The following is a 16915-nucleotide window of genomic DNA, read 5'->3' as shown; positions in this document are numbered from 1 at the left end:
AGATTTTGCTTTCAAATATAAAAGATCCTATTTGCTCAATATTTACTCAATGTTATAAATAGCCAATATTTACTTGATTGAATTAATTTGACAGGCTACTGCAAAAAGTCAGTCTATCTATAGACAGAAGGTGATCAAATGAATATTTGATCCTAGCCAAAATCTGGACAAAGTTCAGTAGTAGTTGTCTTTAATTTGTGGATTTGGAGATGCAAAAATTGTTTAAAAACTGCTGTCATTAATGCATTTATATGTTTTTTCTGGTAGGTAAATTTCTGAACTTCAAAATTTTTATTTTTCTTCAGGCAGCAAAAAATATACCGCATCTTATGAGAAATTAACATGTCTGTGGTTTAGTAGAAATTAGGTCACTATGTCCCTATAAACATACAACGAAACAAAAAAGTAATGATAAGCATTGAAAACAGTAATGTCCTTTCTAATACTATTAAGAAATTCTTAAAACTGTTCTTCAAGAGCTAAGCTCGTGAGTAGTATCCCTAATGAAATCCCTCAAAGTCAGTCTCCAAAGTCATAGTAGGTTCAAGACATCAGGCACATTCATTTTTAAGTATACTGGGGAGTCCCGCCCCTATTTTGGGGATGTCTGAGAGCTACACCTGGAAATAAATCTTGCAAAGATCTTCTTAATCATGTATAATGACCTTATACTTAGCACGTGATACTTAGTGATCTGTACAGAACAGCAGCTATGACAAAAAGCCACCTGAATGCAACTTCCCTTTCAGGGTCCTGATTATTCTAGCAGATCCCTGGAGCTGCTCATTATCCTTGGGGAGTTAAAAATGTGTTTTGGCACCCTTTCCCCCAGGCTGTCCTTTATTCTTGTCATAGAGTTCCTTCCTTGCTGAAAAACCATTCTGCATTTAAAAAAGCAATTTGTGACATCCTTTCTTGTTGTCTGTTTGCATTTAGGATTTTTCATATTGCAGTATCTCTGGTGGCGCTTGGGATGGGATTTTTTAAAAGGCTTGGGCATAGTCCTTCTGACCAAGGTAGATGCGGTACAAGTTTATAGTGCCTTGCTGGTGCTTTTCAGGGTTGTTACAGCTATCAAATAGTCCACATTTATCCATACAATCATTAATATTATTTCTAAACAAACCAAATAGTGTTTAAGTTGTTCTGCTAGAGCCATCAATTTGCTGATAACAAGTTAAAAATGTCAGGTTCCTACACTGTTGTGTTTTTACGAGAGTTACATAATTTTAACTGACACTTTTTTTTTCCTCAAAGCTGTATTGTATTATTAATGCAAACTAGAATATTTCAAATAATTAATAGGGTTTTATTTCCAAAATCCCTTTTGTGTCCAGATGTATTCAGATTGCATACATCTAGAAACTTCATTACTATAAATGCTGTATAAACACTTAAATCTTGTCCTCATGCCATGTATGGTGTAAATAGATGACACAAAAGGGAGAAGGATACTTTACCCTCATACTACTTGAAAAATTAAGTGAGATTTTATGTACCCATTTCAAGTCTTTTAAAATATTTTTTCAATTTCTGTATTAATTTTGTGTGATAAAACTCTAGGGAACTAATGCATCAAATGCAAAGCACAAAAAATACTGTAGTCCCACAAATATTTCTGCTAACAGGCAGTCTATTTCTGAAGAATACTTGTGTGCCTTGTCATGTTAGAAGATGAAAGACCAGAAGCCAAAGGTAATAGAGAATCTTCTTATGGCTTGGGAATAATATGATTATTTGGAGTCTAATACACTGATAATTTTGAAAATAACAGAAAAATACAAGAAGTCTGAAAGAAAATTACTTATAATTGGCTTGTCTAGAGTCTAGCACGATGAGATATTATTACAGTAAAATTGCCAAACTTGCAGCAGGAAAAGACCAATTTTGTATAGAAAAGTGTAAATAAAAGTAACAATTTCAGATCTTTGCTTGGAGGTTTTTACTTCATTCTGACTGTGCTAAGTTCCTTATTGATGAAGAGACACAGCTGACGTTATGTAGAGATAAATTGAATTTTCCTGATCTTCATTGCTGAAGCATATTTGGAAATCCTGGTGTACAGACAGAACTGGTAGCAGTTTTGCTTACTCTTGTCAGTACTCTCCCAAACAGTCACTGTATAGTTATAAGAGATAAAAAGAATTGCAGTTTTAAACATTGTTTTTGATGTCTTGAAAATGCTGAGTGCCTGAGAATTTGGTTACTCCCTAAGATTTGTCTCAGAAAACGTCCCATAAGCTGTACTGCAAAGTTGCACAAGCTGGCAACCTGAACCATACTTCTAGTTTCCTAGAAAGAAAAGGTTCTTCTGATGACTTTCTGCATGAGTCGGGTTAGTGTAAGCTCGGGCATTTTTAAAGCAAGAGTTTAGAAGAAGAAATCCAGCCTAGAAGTAATTCTGAGGAGGACTTTTAAATTAATCCATCTTTACTTAAAATTAAGACTTTGAATGAACTAAATCACTGTTGCTGACTGAAGTTTGTTTTGACTCAATCTTTTGTACAGAATTATCCTTATACACAGTGAAACACATATAGATGTTTATTGTAGCATTTTATTTTATGCCTCCCTCCTCAAGTATCTTCTGCTTTTCCTTAACAGTCACTCCTATTAACAAAACAGTCAGTCTGGTGTCCCACAGAATGCATTTCATCTGAGCTGTCAATCTATTAGCAAACTGGTAGCCTTCAGCAACAGGATTCATCTTGATTTTTTAATTTTTTTTTCCCCCACACCTCCATATAAAATTCTCTAAAACAGTTTTCGGAAAAGGAGAGACTTCAGGATGCAAACTTTCACAGGTGTTTAAGGGATGTTGCAGCTGTGCTTCATTTATTTCCCTTGTACCTTTTGTTTTCATATGAGAGCCAGCTGTCCTAGGTTTATCACGAGACCTTTGGTACCTTCCCCGTGTCTTGCCCTGAACCAGGCTCCACTCCTTTCTGTGTAATCATAGTGAGCAGGAATATATTACAACTTTAGACAGGTGACAGAGAATATTATGCCTAATGCTATCTCCTTCTTGGGCTAGTATGCAGCCAAATGAGTCTCACCTTAATCAGTCCTTTTATGAACAGCAGATATGACAGAAAGCTTTCACGTCTGCTTAGTCCTCTCTTTTGTTTAGTCATTCCTGCTCAGGTCTGTGCTGATAAAACTACATTAGGAAAGAAAACTTGTTCCCAGCTTGTGTATGGTAGGCCTCAGCTGTGAGATGCTGTTAAGTGAAGATTTTCTGATAGCCAAAGTGTTAGACAAATCCATCACAAGAGAAAACTTTCTTGCTATGCAGCTTGCACGCTGAACAAGTAAAAGCCATGGTCTGGATGGCAGTCATGACTCTAGCAGAGTGCACGTGTGTTAGTTCACATGTATGATTTGTCAGTGTCTTTTATTGTACTGGACAGTGTACTGGTATTGGAAAGAACTGCGCAGTTTACTTCTTTTGGCATATTAGATAAACAATTTTTATATAATGTAATAGGTCAGCCATATCTATGTATGCTGTTCTGATTTCCACATAATGTCAAAAGCTATCTTCCTCGATGTACACAAGGATTTATTACTTACGAGCGTAATAAGTAGGCAAACAACAGTTTTACCTTGAAAAGCAGATTATATTTACTAAGAGTTGAAATTCTCCCCTGAGAAATAATCATAAACACAGGAGCATTTCTGTTGGTTCCTTTTGAGGAAAAGTTTTGAATGGTAGTATGTAAGCTATGGAGGAGGAGTATATTTCTCAATAATATTTCCCTTGGGATTGTTTTGGCTGAGGAAAAGAGCTTAAGCTGGTACTTCACATTTTTCTAGACAATGTTCAGAAATAGCTGCATAAAAGCTCATTTCATTATGGTATATAGAAATAGATTTCAAATAAGTGGTTAAAAGGAGAGAAAGAGAAAATCTTTCATAATTTAGACATCCGAGCAGCAATTTTTTGTCTCCTCAGTATAATGTCCTGGTACTTAATCATCAAGAATAAATTACTATTCTTCAACTATACTAATTTTCCCCCTTTATTTTTTTTTGCTCTTTACTTTGTGTCAAAACTGTGAAAAAAGTGTAAGAACAGCATTCCGGCTGATGCTCAAAGTGATAATATATGTAGTCTGTGATTTGGGCAATTAATTTCCTGGTTCTAGGTCACCTGGTGATTTTGTGATTCTTAGTTCTGTATCACCTGACCCACTCATGTGTCAAACCATGTTAGCAGAGGTTAAACTCTAGGCATGTATTTAAGTGCTTTCCTGACTCTCAAGTATATCACCTTCAAGAGTGATGCCTGTATTATTTTATCAATATTATAGTAGAGGAAGAAGATCATTGCAGAGAGAAAACACTTCTGATAATCTTAAGTGTGGACAGTTCCTTAAAGGTTCTTTAAAATTGAACCAAGAATTTTACTTTACCACAGTAAGCTCTTAAGGGGTTATGATGTGAAGGTGGAACTGATGATCTTTATGTGGTGTAGCAGTTCTGGAGGAGGAGAAGTGATCCATTTTAGATCAAAGCAAGCTGCTTCTGTCTCTGTCAACATGTGCCTGGCTTACCTCTGAAATACTTTAGCCATTTTTATTTATTTCACCTAAACTAATACTTGACATAGATTTGAGATGTTTCTACACTATACTGATGGTTGTGAAAGAGTTTGGCTTGATAAAACAAGCTGAATAAAATAAAAAAATCACATCCCTTCTTAGTTTTTCTGTTTAAAACACTAAAACTGTAAATACCAGAGAAGAGAAAGAACTAAAAAAACAGTAAAAACAACAACAAATATACCTGGACTGTAAATAAAAATGCAAACTACTCCAGAAGCAAACTCTGGAAAAAAAGTAACATAAACTACTTTCAAGATAATGCTTGATCAGTTTTTGAAATTATTACATCAAACAGTTATTTAGTAGAAAGCTAGACCCCATGACCAACAATGCTTTTTCTCCAGTATATGATGCTATTTTAATAGGTAGGTTATGACAAATTTAATATATGTAAGCTTTATTTTTCAGGCTTGGAAATGCAGTTTCTTATATGAAATGTTATTGTTTGAAGTAGGTTTATGGATTCTGATGTGCCAGTTATAATATATTACTGTTTACTAAGAAGTGTATATCATAAATACCAGACTTCAAACTCTATATTTAAATATTAAGCTGTAGTTGTATTGAACTTTAACTGGATTTATAGAAAATATTAGACCATAATGACATTTTTTGGTGTTTTCCTGTTGATATCAGTGGTTTGTAATAAAATCATGTGTTTTTTAATGATATTGCTGACTCCAATGCAAATGTTTTAATTTCAAGCTCTGTCCTTAACTGTGACAAATGTAATAGATAAAAATCGAGTGGAACATCACTGTTAGACATACTTTTGAAAAATCTAAAAGCTACATAGAAAGAAGCAAGAAAAAATTGAGGAATGGGAATAGAGGATGAACTCAATTCACAGGCTCATGCTAGTTGAGGGAATCAAGAAAAAAAATAGGGTTAAAATCTTCTGCGGATATATATCATTCCAACCTTAATTTAGTGATGCATAAAACCTTTGAAATGTTCAGTGGACTTTCACTATTCTTCAGATGATAAATTTATTTCTTTTAGAGTAAAATTTGAAACTGACCGAGAGAAATAAAATAAGCGGGTGTTTGGGGTTTTTCCACTTTTCCTTTGTAGAGTTTATTAAACATATAACACTAGCCTCTAGTGTCCTAAAATAAAAGGTACTTAATGGTGTGAGCTTTTTCAGCATGGACCACAAATGCTAATTTAAAAATACTTTGTCCCAAGCTTGAAAGTGACACCTCTTTCAATAAACGTATGCTTAAAATCCACATGCAGGTGTGTTATCTACAATTACCTACTTTGGCCCACAAGACCCATCCCTGAATACACCTTTAAACTGGCTTTTATCTTATATTCCCCTCTGGCTGGCATCTTATTCGTTAAAATCTGTCTCCTCATGGTTGCTCTTTTTCTACAACTTGTCTTACAGTTTGGTGAGCTGGCCAGAATGCCAAATTCAGAAAAATTGTGTGAGCACAAGAATAATTCCTCCCTTCATGCAGGTGCATAAAAGGCAGGATAGGAAACAGTATGTTTCACATGGATGCCTTTCTGAACCCAAGGTCTTGAGAAGGGTCTCTAGCTAAAAGCAGGACTAGCAGAGAAAAGAGAAATATCTGGCAAGTGTTGAGAGGCCTTCAGGAACAGAGCCGTAGAGGTAAATAATGTTATACGGAACATTCATCCTTAGACAAAATGTTTTAAGGTGGAGGAACCTTCTAGAATTTTTCAAATGGGAAACACCTGCTAAATAATTTTGATATCTTTTACAGATAAAGTTGAATAACACATCTACTGTATATCCTTATTCATTCAGTTGAGTCCTGTCTGACTCTGCTCTTCCTAATCCACAAAAAAAATAAATTGTTTTGTCTTGATGTTTTATCAGGGGCTGGAGAGGAAGGAAGAGAGAGTCTGATTGACTACCTGGCTATGTTTTTAAATTGTGTTAAACTCCTCAAACATATTATAAATATCAAATGATTTGCTTTTTTGTTTTCTTTCTGTCAAGCAGAAATAATAATGAATGTGACAGAACAACAGGGAGGAAGAAGTAGTGAGACTTCTCTGATAAAAAGTCATAGTTACTTAAGGATTTCTGGAGAAGGGGATTTTATGTGGTTGTCTGACTTCTACAGGGAGATTTTGGTGCTATCAGCTTTCTTCTTTTCCTTTCTGAAATGATCATTCTACCATAGCATGGACGTGTATGGATGTATAGCATGGACATTTCCACATACATATATATCTAAAGGAAAATCTACTGATTTCTAAATCTGATTACTGAGTTATCCAAGTTGATCTCTTTTAGCAGTATAGAAACACTTTTCAGATTTCTTTATTGTTTTCAGAACAACAACTGGGGCAGGCAGGCTCAATTTTAACAGCAGTAGAAACTGTGCTCTCATGTCAACTTTTTTATAGCCATATTCACCAATCTCATTTTTTCAGTGCTCAGTTTTAGCTTAAGAGTTTTTAGAAGAATAGTATTTAGTAGCACTAAATCTCGTTCTGTATTAGGATGTATGCTCAACTGCCTGGCCACATGCACCGTAAGCCTGTGGTACAACCCGTAGCACATGAACAGGGGAAAACGTGTAAAAATGCAGCTCACATCATCTACGTAGGCAAGAGGCCTGATGGTTTCTGAATTTCTCATCCATATCCATATGCAAGTCTGCATGTACTTTACAGTTGGTACAGGAAAAACAAACATGAGGTCTAAGCTCTGGCTGCAGGAATAATTAACTCAGCCTGTTCCTGATGGCGCTTTTTCCAAGCAACAATTTAGGAAGATGCAAGGTGTATTAGTAGGTCTGATACTGGCAGTTGGCTGCTCTTAGCAGTCGTCTTTTCCATGGCCTCCTCCAAGATGTGAAGTACATCACGTAAAGATAAAATATCATAACTTTCAAGGCATTGCTAGGTTGAGTATTGTGTTCCTTTTTCATAGAATTGAGTATATGTTATAGGAACTAAAAAAAGGACTCCAACAAGTTACCTGGAATTTAGTCTCTTCTTAGTTCTGTAAACAATGCAAACCACTTAAGCTTCACTCTCCTGATTTATAATATCACTAAAATTCCTCAAAAGAACTATTTTCCAGGAAATCACTGTAGATCATTTATTACTGTACATAATGTGTATGCTATATGTATAATGTTTGACAAGAAAACTCGTATTTCTAAATGGTTTGAGACTGATGGTGGGATTAATTTTTTTAGCAGGTTCATTTAATGATTTTTTAAAAAGATGCTGACATTCAATTTATACATAGGATTTCAGTAGCATACAATGTTTACGTACTGTATGTATGTACCACTGGAGCAATTTCCATGATGCAGTATTCTTTTGTGGTGGCTGAGCTCAGCAGCTGCTGTATCTTTCCTGCTATATGATTTTTTAATTTTTTTTTTTTTTTTTTTTTTTTTTTTTTTGCGCCTCTTAGGATTTGATACCAGCATTTTGCCAATTTGCAAAGACTCCCTTGGCTGGATGTTTAACAGGCTTGATACGAACTATGACTTGTTGTTGGACCAGTCAGAACTTGGAAGCATTTACCTTGACAAGAATGAGCCATGCACCAGGGCATTCTTCAATTCTTGTGACACATACAAGGACAGTTTGATATCTAACAATGAGTGGTGCTACTGCTTCCAAAGACAGCAAGGTAAAAGATGAGAACAACCTGCATATGTATATGACTGACCTTTTTGTAGTGCTTTATCTTTTTTAACATGTTAAGAAGATTACAGTGAACTACAAGCTCTTAAATGCTGTACCATGAATTTGTGTTAAAGTTTTTGACCTATTGTGAATACCTAAAATGAGGGGGGTGGGGGGGGAAATGAAACAACCCAAGCTAAATGGAAAGGCTTGCTAGAAATTCAAGGATTCCAAATAAAGAGCAAAACAACAGCTAATGCTTTTACAGCGATATTGTTACTCATGCCAACTTCCAGTAAGTATGTAGAGGAAAGAGACCAAAATAAAGAACAAAATTACTTAAATTATTTCTTTCCCAATCTAATTTGCCTACATTATAAAATAAACTTTTTTATTGCTAAAGTAGGGCATCTTAATGTTCTATTTTGTGAGCCTATTAAAATAACTGAATGAACATTATGGATAAAGTTATTTCCAGTCATTTGGACCTAAAACCAATTGATTTTTACTGCCTAGATGAATCTCTTGTTAATGTCCTGATGTGATTTGGTTAAACAAATAAAAACAATCTATAAGCATTATTTTCCTGAGGACCACATAACAATTTTAATCTAGGTGAGACATCACATAAATTATGTAATCAAACTAGTTGTAATGAATCAAAGAATTTACTCATTCAATATTGACTGAAACTGCACAGAATTGTCCCTTCATTTTTCTTACTAACATGAGGGAGATTTTCAAAGGGATAAATAGCAACCAGGGTCCAAATTTCTACGGCCAGTAGAGGAGATAAGACTTATTTGGTGGAAAGTTTGCAAAGTCAGTTCAGCCGTTTAGAAAATTTTAATAACAGTTTTTAAGTCTCACTTGTGCCCTTAAAACTCTCTTGATAAGTTCCCATTAGCACTCAGCATCTATGGTTTGACTCTGATTACTGTGGAAATAAAGATTTTTATCATGCTACATATGCCAGTTGTAAATCTGAACAAAAATAAAGCTGTACTTCTGTAGATACATACTAAATAGTAGATGACTTTTCTTCGGTAACTTTGTAGTTAAAAAGTTAACAATCTTTCAAAGCACATTGTTTTATAGTAGAACAATATTTTAGCTTTTATTTTTATAAGCATGTATGTACTGCTAACAAAATCAGTAAATGAAAAATAACCCATCTCAGAAGTAAAGTAGTTCTTAAAGAAAGGAACATAACACATTTTGTTTGGTTGCCTTTAAAATAAAAAAAACCCACCAGCAGAATCATTTCAGCTTAATATATAAACACCCGTACTCTTTGGAGGGCAGCATAATTCTTTTCAATTGTCAGAGAAAGTACAGCACCTAGCATGTGGCCTAGTCTGGTCCAAGGTTCTTCTACCAATTGACTCTTCTACTGGTTTCATACAGTGTGGGTATAGCATAAAGAGGACATTAAGAAAGCGCTTCCACAGATTAGTTTCAAGTAGTTTTGCATTCTACAGCCTATAAATACTGTTTGTCTAAAATATTTGCTCATGTACCACTAGAACCCAAGGATGGTATCGTAAAGACTGATCTAAACATTGCTGAATTATATCAATGGTAGCCCAAAGCTAAAAATCTGCTTCAGGAGATCTGATCCAGGTGACACTGATTCTCCAACATTATCAAGCTTTTCTTCCCTTTTTACCAGTGTCCTCACTATCTTGACCGTGGTGTGTGATAAGGTGCTGATTTAAAACAGATTAGATAGATAGCTTTTGATACCACAGTGTGTTTGAGCATATAGTAAAAATATATAACCTCAACATTGTAAATGAGGTGAAATGTCAGTTTTGGCAATCCTTGCGCATTAAACATGCACTCCACGCCTCCAGATTAACACTGTCAACAAAATCTGTATTCTCCTCCTTTTTTGAAGGTGTAAGGAGAAAGAAAAGCTTATAGTCTTCTTTTTCACATCTTAGTATTAGCTCTTGCACAACTATCTGAGTTTTAACTCCCTAGTGTATTAGTGACCTGTTGCATTCTTTATTCATACCTTGCAGTGTTATGCTAAACCTTGTAATATGTTCGTGTTTGGTTATGTTTTACTTGATTGAGCAATCTAAATAAGAGCTTTAACTAGACCTTTGCTATCAATAGCAAAGAGATGGCTAGATAGTGAAATTCAGTGGCTTCTTTCTCATGTTTGTTAGAATAAGTTGATTTTAACAGAATGCTTCATGCCATGTAGACAGCTCGCTCTATTCGTGGACCTTAGTAGGTGCTTTCTGGGCAGAGCTACAGTTTTACAGCACAACTGTTGAATAACTGCGTTCAAAGTGAATATAAAATTTAGTCAACAATATGCATCATATTGGGATAGAAATTCCATTGTGCTTTTTAAAAACACATAGTATTTGCTTGAGTCATTATCTGAGAAGCCCTCTTAGCTTCACAGTTCAAGACTGTCAGGATCAGACAAGTACTTGCAACTCATCTGCAATCTTTCTTTCTGCTTAAGATCTGTCATGATGCATTACAGTACACTAGACCCATTACTGCACATTACTCACAACTTCTAGTCAATATAAGAAAGTTCTTATGAACACTTAAGTCAGATCTTTCTTGCTCAGAAATAAGATCTTTCATGTAGTAGCTGTCCCACCTTGACTAATGCTTAAACATTTACGTCTGGCTCAGTAATGCTTATTGCATTTTTTTCTGGGCCTTATTCTGCTTTAAGTGTAATTAATATTTCCAAGGTACATCCAAGACACTATAATGCATTTCTGCAATACTTCAAAATCTGCACTTTGCCAGTGCTCTTTGCAAGTTTTCCTGTATACTTTGGTCGCTATTGCCCTCTAGTTTCAACTTAGAATTCATGCAAGTGCTTTGGTGCCCATCTTCAGAACTTATTTTCTTGATTGTTTGACGCTAGCTTGAAACTGTAGTGCATATCTAAATGGTGAAGCACTTGCAGTGTTGGCTTTTTTATAGGTTGAATTTCTTTGTGCCATTACTTCATCATTATTACAGCCTTGGTTTTGTTGCATCACTGCTTCAGACTAGGAGACTACCCAATTTTGCTGGGAATATTAATGCTTGGCACTGAAGTATTTCTTTGCTGCAGGCATCTGCATGGATCTATTAGTCCAGCACTTCTCTAGATGCCTTTTTCTTACAGACTTTTCTGTCTGTCAAGGCTAGAAAACATCTTTATGACTTTAAAACTAGTTCATCTTACAGAATAATGATAATTATCGTGATTCGTATTTGTTACATCAGTCTTTTCAGATTGCAGGACTTCAAATATGTTTATGAGTGGTTCTGAAGGAAGATGTAATGTGCCTTAACACAGAATTGAGGTCCCCAGAAAGATTTCTTGAAGTGCAGTATTGATGCTTCAAATCCCTGAAGTTCAAGCTTCAATTGTCCCAGAACAATTATAATACTTGACCCCAAGCACAGGCAAGGCACAACAGGACAGCCTAATCTGCAGTGGACCATATGCCAGAAGCTAGGGTCTCTGTCAAATATTATCTACTTGATAGATGGAAAAAACACTGTTTTGTAATTCAACGTGATGGAGAATCTGTGAAAGCTGGAGGCTTACTGTGTAGGAGGCAGCTTCTTGAGTCGCTTAAAAAATCTAGACATTCTTTGTCAAATCTACCAGTTTTACTGCCATTGCTCTGGTAATGTGCCTTTTTTTGGTGAAGCAAAGCTTAATCGTACTGGCGTTGCAGCACCTCTTGACTCAGCTTAATATTGATGTCTCAAGGGCCAGTATTAATAACATGGGATACTCTTGTGTACATCAGTACTTTGAATACTGAAGAACTGTGGATGGCTGCTGCTAAGTGGTTCATGAATCACTCACAGCAATGCAGTTGTACTGTCAGAAAGACAATTCCTGCCACATCTGTGGAAGTAGATTAAGGACGAAGATGATTAGGTCTCTTACTTGTATTCATATTATCAGAAAGACTGATGTCAGATTAATTTCTATTTCAAAGAAAGCTATCACACTTATTCTTGTAAAGGAATTTTTTCTCCTTGTCTCAAGACTCCCAAAAGTTGTCCAGTGACACTGCTTTTTTTTTTTTATTGAAATAAGTTCAGAAATTTAAAAGAAAGCTTTTCCAAACTCAGGAACTAACTGGAAAATAAAGAGGGACGCACTATGATTTGGGGAGAGAGGAAAAAGGATATACTGTGGACCAGAAGGAATTGGTTGAACTTCTAGCCTGCCATTCTCTTTGACAGTTTTAAACACCAGAGTGATTTAGTATTGTTAAGAGGTTTTGCTGCTTTTATCCTGAGAAGCAAAGCTTAAGTGTGAATCTTGAAGACCTAGCTTCTGAGAAGAAGAAAGTTTTGGGTAAGTAACTTTCTCATATTGCCTTGTTATCTTTTGGTTAGTGATATTCCTTTTTGTAATTGTACCACCAAAGATCTATAGCTGTAAATGAAGATTTTTTTTCTTTAGGCATGGTCCATCATTTTTACATTTCCACATGTTACTGTTCATGTGTGCAACTCTGTTTCTAATTTAGGATGTTTTTTTCCATAGAACAAGATAGATGTATTTTTGCTATTCCACTAGTTCTTCTCCTTCAGCATATTTCTCATCTTCTTTGAAAGACAGAATAGAATAAAATCATTTAGGTTGGAAAGGACTTTTAAGATCATCAAGTCTAACCTTTGACCTAACACTGTCAAGTCCAGCACAATCCTAGATCCTTCTAGCCTATGGTACTTGTGTGCATAAACGGTATTTTTTAGATTACTATTACTTGGAAATACCTTTGGATTAAGTAGTAATTGATCCTCAGAATGCTGTACAATTAACTCTTTAAATAACAGGAAGGACAGAAACCTTAGTTTTGAAAGGTAATGAACATCTCATAATAGATAGTGAGCATGATGATCATCAAAACATTTCTGACAACAAGAAATGGAAAACTTTATACAGCCTGAGCAAATACTCAAAGACTAAATACCTAAAACCCAATACCCACCCAATGATGTCGAGTTCCAGTCTGGAAAGACATCTCTTGAAAATTTGGTCTGACACTAAGACTCCTGTGAACAGTATTTTAAAAGTAGAGCCTACTTTTAAGGTCTTCACTCTACAAAGAATCATTATAGATTTTGTATGAAAACCTGGCCCACCAGAGTCGAGGCCACCCTAAACACTTATAAATTTCTTTAAATGTATGGGATATGTAAATAGAATTTAAAATGTAAAGCCAAAAGAAATTAACGGCCTGCTGTCAGTAAGGGGTGGTTATTGTCTTCTAGTTTCTCTGTTAGATTAGAGCTCAAGAAAAATACCAGAGTCCTATTAGTATATCTAGGCTATGCCAGCCAAGAGGCTCTGTGTTCACCAGAAATATATTTTTGAACCCCAGTTCATCTAGGCATTTATCACCAGAGTTTGAGCATTTCCACAAGAAAGGCACCTCATGTATTATAATGTATTCCTGACGTTCCTGCACTCCTTTGTGCATCCTGTGCTGCTCTCGGCTGGCTAAAGGGTGAGCACTCTTGTTTTCCTTTAGGAGGAATTCGGGAGAGGCTGCTTTGGACTGTCACCTCTCAAGTGATTTTTGCCTACCCATTGCCCTATACAGTGACTGGGTTCTGGTCTAAGTGTGTGCTTCATCAATAAGCTAGGCCAGTCTTACTCATTTTTAAACTAGCTCAGAAGATTGTTATGGTTTTTTTTCTGTTTGCATGGAAGAAAAGTAGTTTCACTCTATTTCAGAAGGGAGCCTTGAGTTAATTGCATGGCAAAGAAATATTCTGAATAATCAGAGTCTGCTAAAATGGAAAATGCATTTAATATTCATAGAATATGAGATATTAGTGAGATGTTATCAGAATATTGTCTGGGAACAGTATAAGCTAAAGACACGTGTGAGTAAACTCAGTAATACCACTGCTGATTCAGAATGAGAAATGCCTTTGTGCTAATGGTCTGATGTTGTGCGCAATATCAGTGTTCAGAGATTAGTACTTTGCTGTCTTTGATTCCTTCACTTATTCAACAGTAACATATACACATTCATGTCTTATTTCCTTCCTCTTCATGGGGCATACTGTGAATTGCTTTTATAAACAGTAGAAAATTAAATGATTCAGAACTGGAGTAAGCCATAACTGAAGAATGGAAAACTGAATTTTAATACCTATTCTGCCTCTCAGAGCCATCTAAAGTTTGGCCACTGTTTTTAACATAGTTTGCTGAACATGGGGCTTTTACCCATGGGATTCAGTTATATATTGTTGCAGTAGAATCACAATCGTGCAGACTTCAGTGGAGAAAATTCTCATTTTCTTAGTGTAGTATGTGAAGTACAAAACTTGAACGTGACTTCTAACAAGTCACAAAAGGGAGAGAATTAAAAGAGCCATCCTGTTTCTAACCAACGCATGAGGCAAGCTTCACAGTCACACTCTGGTTTCTATAGACTGATGAAATTAGGGTGTGATAGAGTTACTATTCTGGTCTGGCATTCCTCGATCCTCCAGCCTAGTGACTAGATGCTCACTTTCGCCTACGTTAACTGGGAGTGACCTTCTGCACAAATCCATCATGGTCGTGCTCTAATTCATAATTCTAGAGCTGTAGCAAGGTGCAGTAATTCTTTTATTTTGGAGCTTAGAACATGCCTACTAATGCAGGATGCCTGTTTTTCTTAAGATCAGTAGTTAGAGTGACCTTAGAACATAGCAAACTGTGAAAACCTAGTCATATGCTTTCTTTCCTAGATACAATGTAATCTGTTTAACATTTTTTTATGTCATTTTAGACCCACCTTGCCAGACAGAACTCAGCAACATTCAGAAGCAGCAAGGAGGAAAGAAGCTCCTAGGTGAGCCATAGATCATTCTTTTGAAGGTTTTATTGCTTACATAAATAACTCTAGTGAAACAGCAACATAAAATCAATATTAATCCAACAAAGATAGACCACAGTAAATTCCAGCAACAAAATTTATGAAGTTTTTGAATGCTATTAAACTTAGTTTTATTACCTTACCTAGCAAAAGGTATTACATCTGTTTTATTACCCTAATAGAATGTACATTTTTACAGTTATAGAGGGGACAGTCTAAGGCACTCCTAAATTAGTATCTCTGCTGATCCTTTACCTGTAATGTTCTTGAAGTAATTGAAATCTTTGTTGTGAATCAGTTTATACTGTATCAATATCACTGAAATGTAAAATCTTCATTTTACTGTTAGCCACTGTATAAAAGCTGCAATAAAAGGCTTGGCCCAAAGTAGTCAAAACTGTATTTCTGCTCAGGATGGTTTCTAGCAACAACTATAGACTTCAAAATGCTTTCATATGAATGTTTTGTTCATTGTGGTTTGTCTACCTTTTATGTTTCTTTCAAAAAGTCTCCATTTGTTCCGAATGAAAAACAGTGAATTATTCAGCCTTAGTGAAGTCGCTGCCTCACAAAATAAATTCCTGTTTGTGTGTCTTGGTGGGGAACCTTTTTGGCTTAGAGCCTAATTTGCTAGGGATTTTGCATATAAATGCGAATTTCACATTCTTTTCTTAAATTTGTGGTTGATAAAATTGGTGTGTTACACTGCATTTGTCTTCTGTGGTGGGGTAATTAAATATTAGTGGGTAACTAAATGGATTGTAAAATACATATTAAATAAAAATAGCTCCTAAGCCTTGTAGGAGATAGTTTGTTAGTCCAGGAAGCCTGGCCCTTATTATTCAGACTTGTTTGTACTCCACAGATTATAGAACATCCCATTCAGTGTTGGGTGCTACATTTGAGCCTTTTCCCCAGAATACAGTGAAGATCTTGACTGAGACATTCAGGGAGTAAGGAATATGTATCACAGGATCAATGAAAATTTTAAAGGAAGACTGGTCACTTTATTTCTTGAAATCTGTCCAAGACTGATATGTGTTATTTTCCATCTCACATTCGATAAATTCAGTCACTTTCTGCTTAACTGAATTTAGTAGTAGTAAACCAGTCAGTGTAGAGTCTGGGATGAGAAAACAGCAAAAGGTAGTTACCTTCTGCTATAATTGTTATAACGGCCAAGAGGTGGGTTTTAACATTCTTATTCAATATTTATGTATCACAGGGCAGTACATCCCCTTATGTGATGAAGATGGGTATTACAAACCAAGCCAGTGTCATGGAAGCGTAGGGCAGTGCTGGTGTGTTGACAGATACGGTAATGAGGTAACAGGATCCAGAACAAACGGTGCGGCAGAATGCGGTAAGTTAAGAAACCTTTGTGTCATTTGATTTAGAGCTGTTATTGCCTTTGATTACCAACCAGATTAGATTAAATTTCTTCAGTAAGAACAGGTGTAGAACCCAACTACTTGGATATTGAAACAAAAAATAACAAATTATAATTTGTTATTGTTATTACTTCATTTTTTTTGCAACTCCTGTCACTGTGTCAGCTATTAATAGACCTCATGTATGTGCTTGGCATATTGTATTTAAACCTAGGGAAAATTAATTATCTAGAGCAGCATTAGACAAGCTCCAAAATGCTTGATGAAACCCCTTTGGGTAATCAGCATGCTAGTGAATTCAATTTGATGGGGTTTTTTTCCACTTTATGTTTGAGGGAATTGCCAAAACTTCCTAGCACACTAAATCTTCCCTTACTTTTCCCCTCCCTGCAGCTCTATGCAACTTCTTCCGATA

General features: G+C 35.6%; 1 protein-coding gene across 1 annotated transcript in view; it reads left to right on the top strand.

Annotated features, from left to right (window-relative positions):
• Positions 1-16915, top strand: part of SPOCK3 (SPARC (osteonectin), cwcv and kazal like domains proteoglycan 3) — a 213312-nt gene that overhangs the window by 193831 nt on the left and 2566 nt on the right. The window contains exons 8-10 of the mRNA XM_075751834.1: positions 8020-8241; positions 15023-15085; positions 16335-16472. Coding sequence (XP_075607949.1) covers positions 8020-8241; positions 15023-15085; positions 16335-16472 — 423 coding nt within the window. The remainder of the gene's footprint in view (positions 1-8019; positions 8242-15022; positions 15086-16334; positions 16473-16915) is intronic.

This window comes from Balearica regulorum, chromosome 4, assembly GCF_011004875.1.
Source record: "Balearica regulorum gibbericeps isolate bBalReg1 chromosome 4, bBalReg1.pri, whole genome shotgun sequence".
NCBI classification, from domain to species: domain Eukaryota; kingdom Metazoa; phylum Chordata; class Aves; order Gruiformes; family Gruidae; genus Balearica; species Balearica regulorum.
The sequence above is the reverse complement of the archived record's forward strand: the minus strand, read 5'-3'. Positions and strand labels throughout refer to the sequence as shown.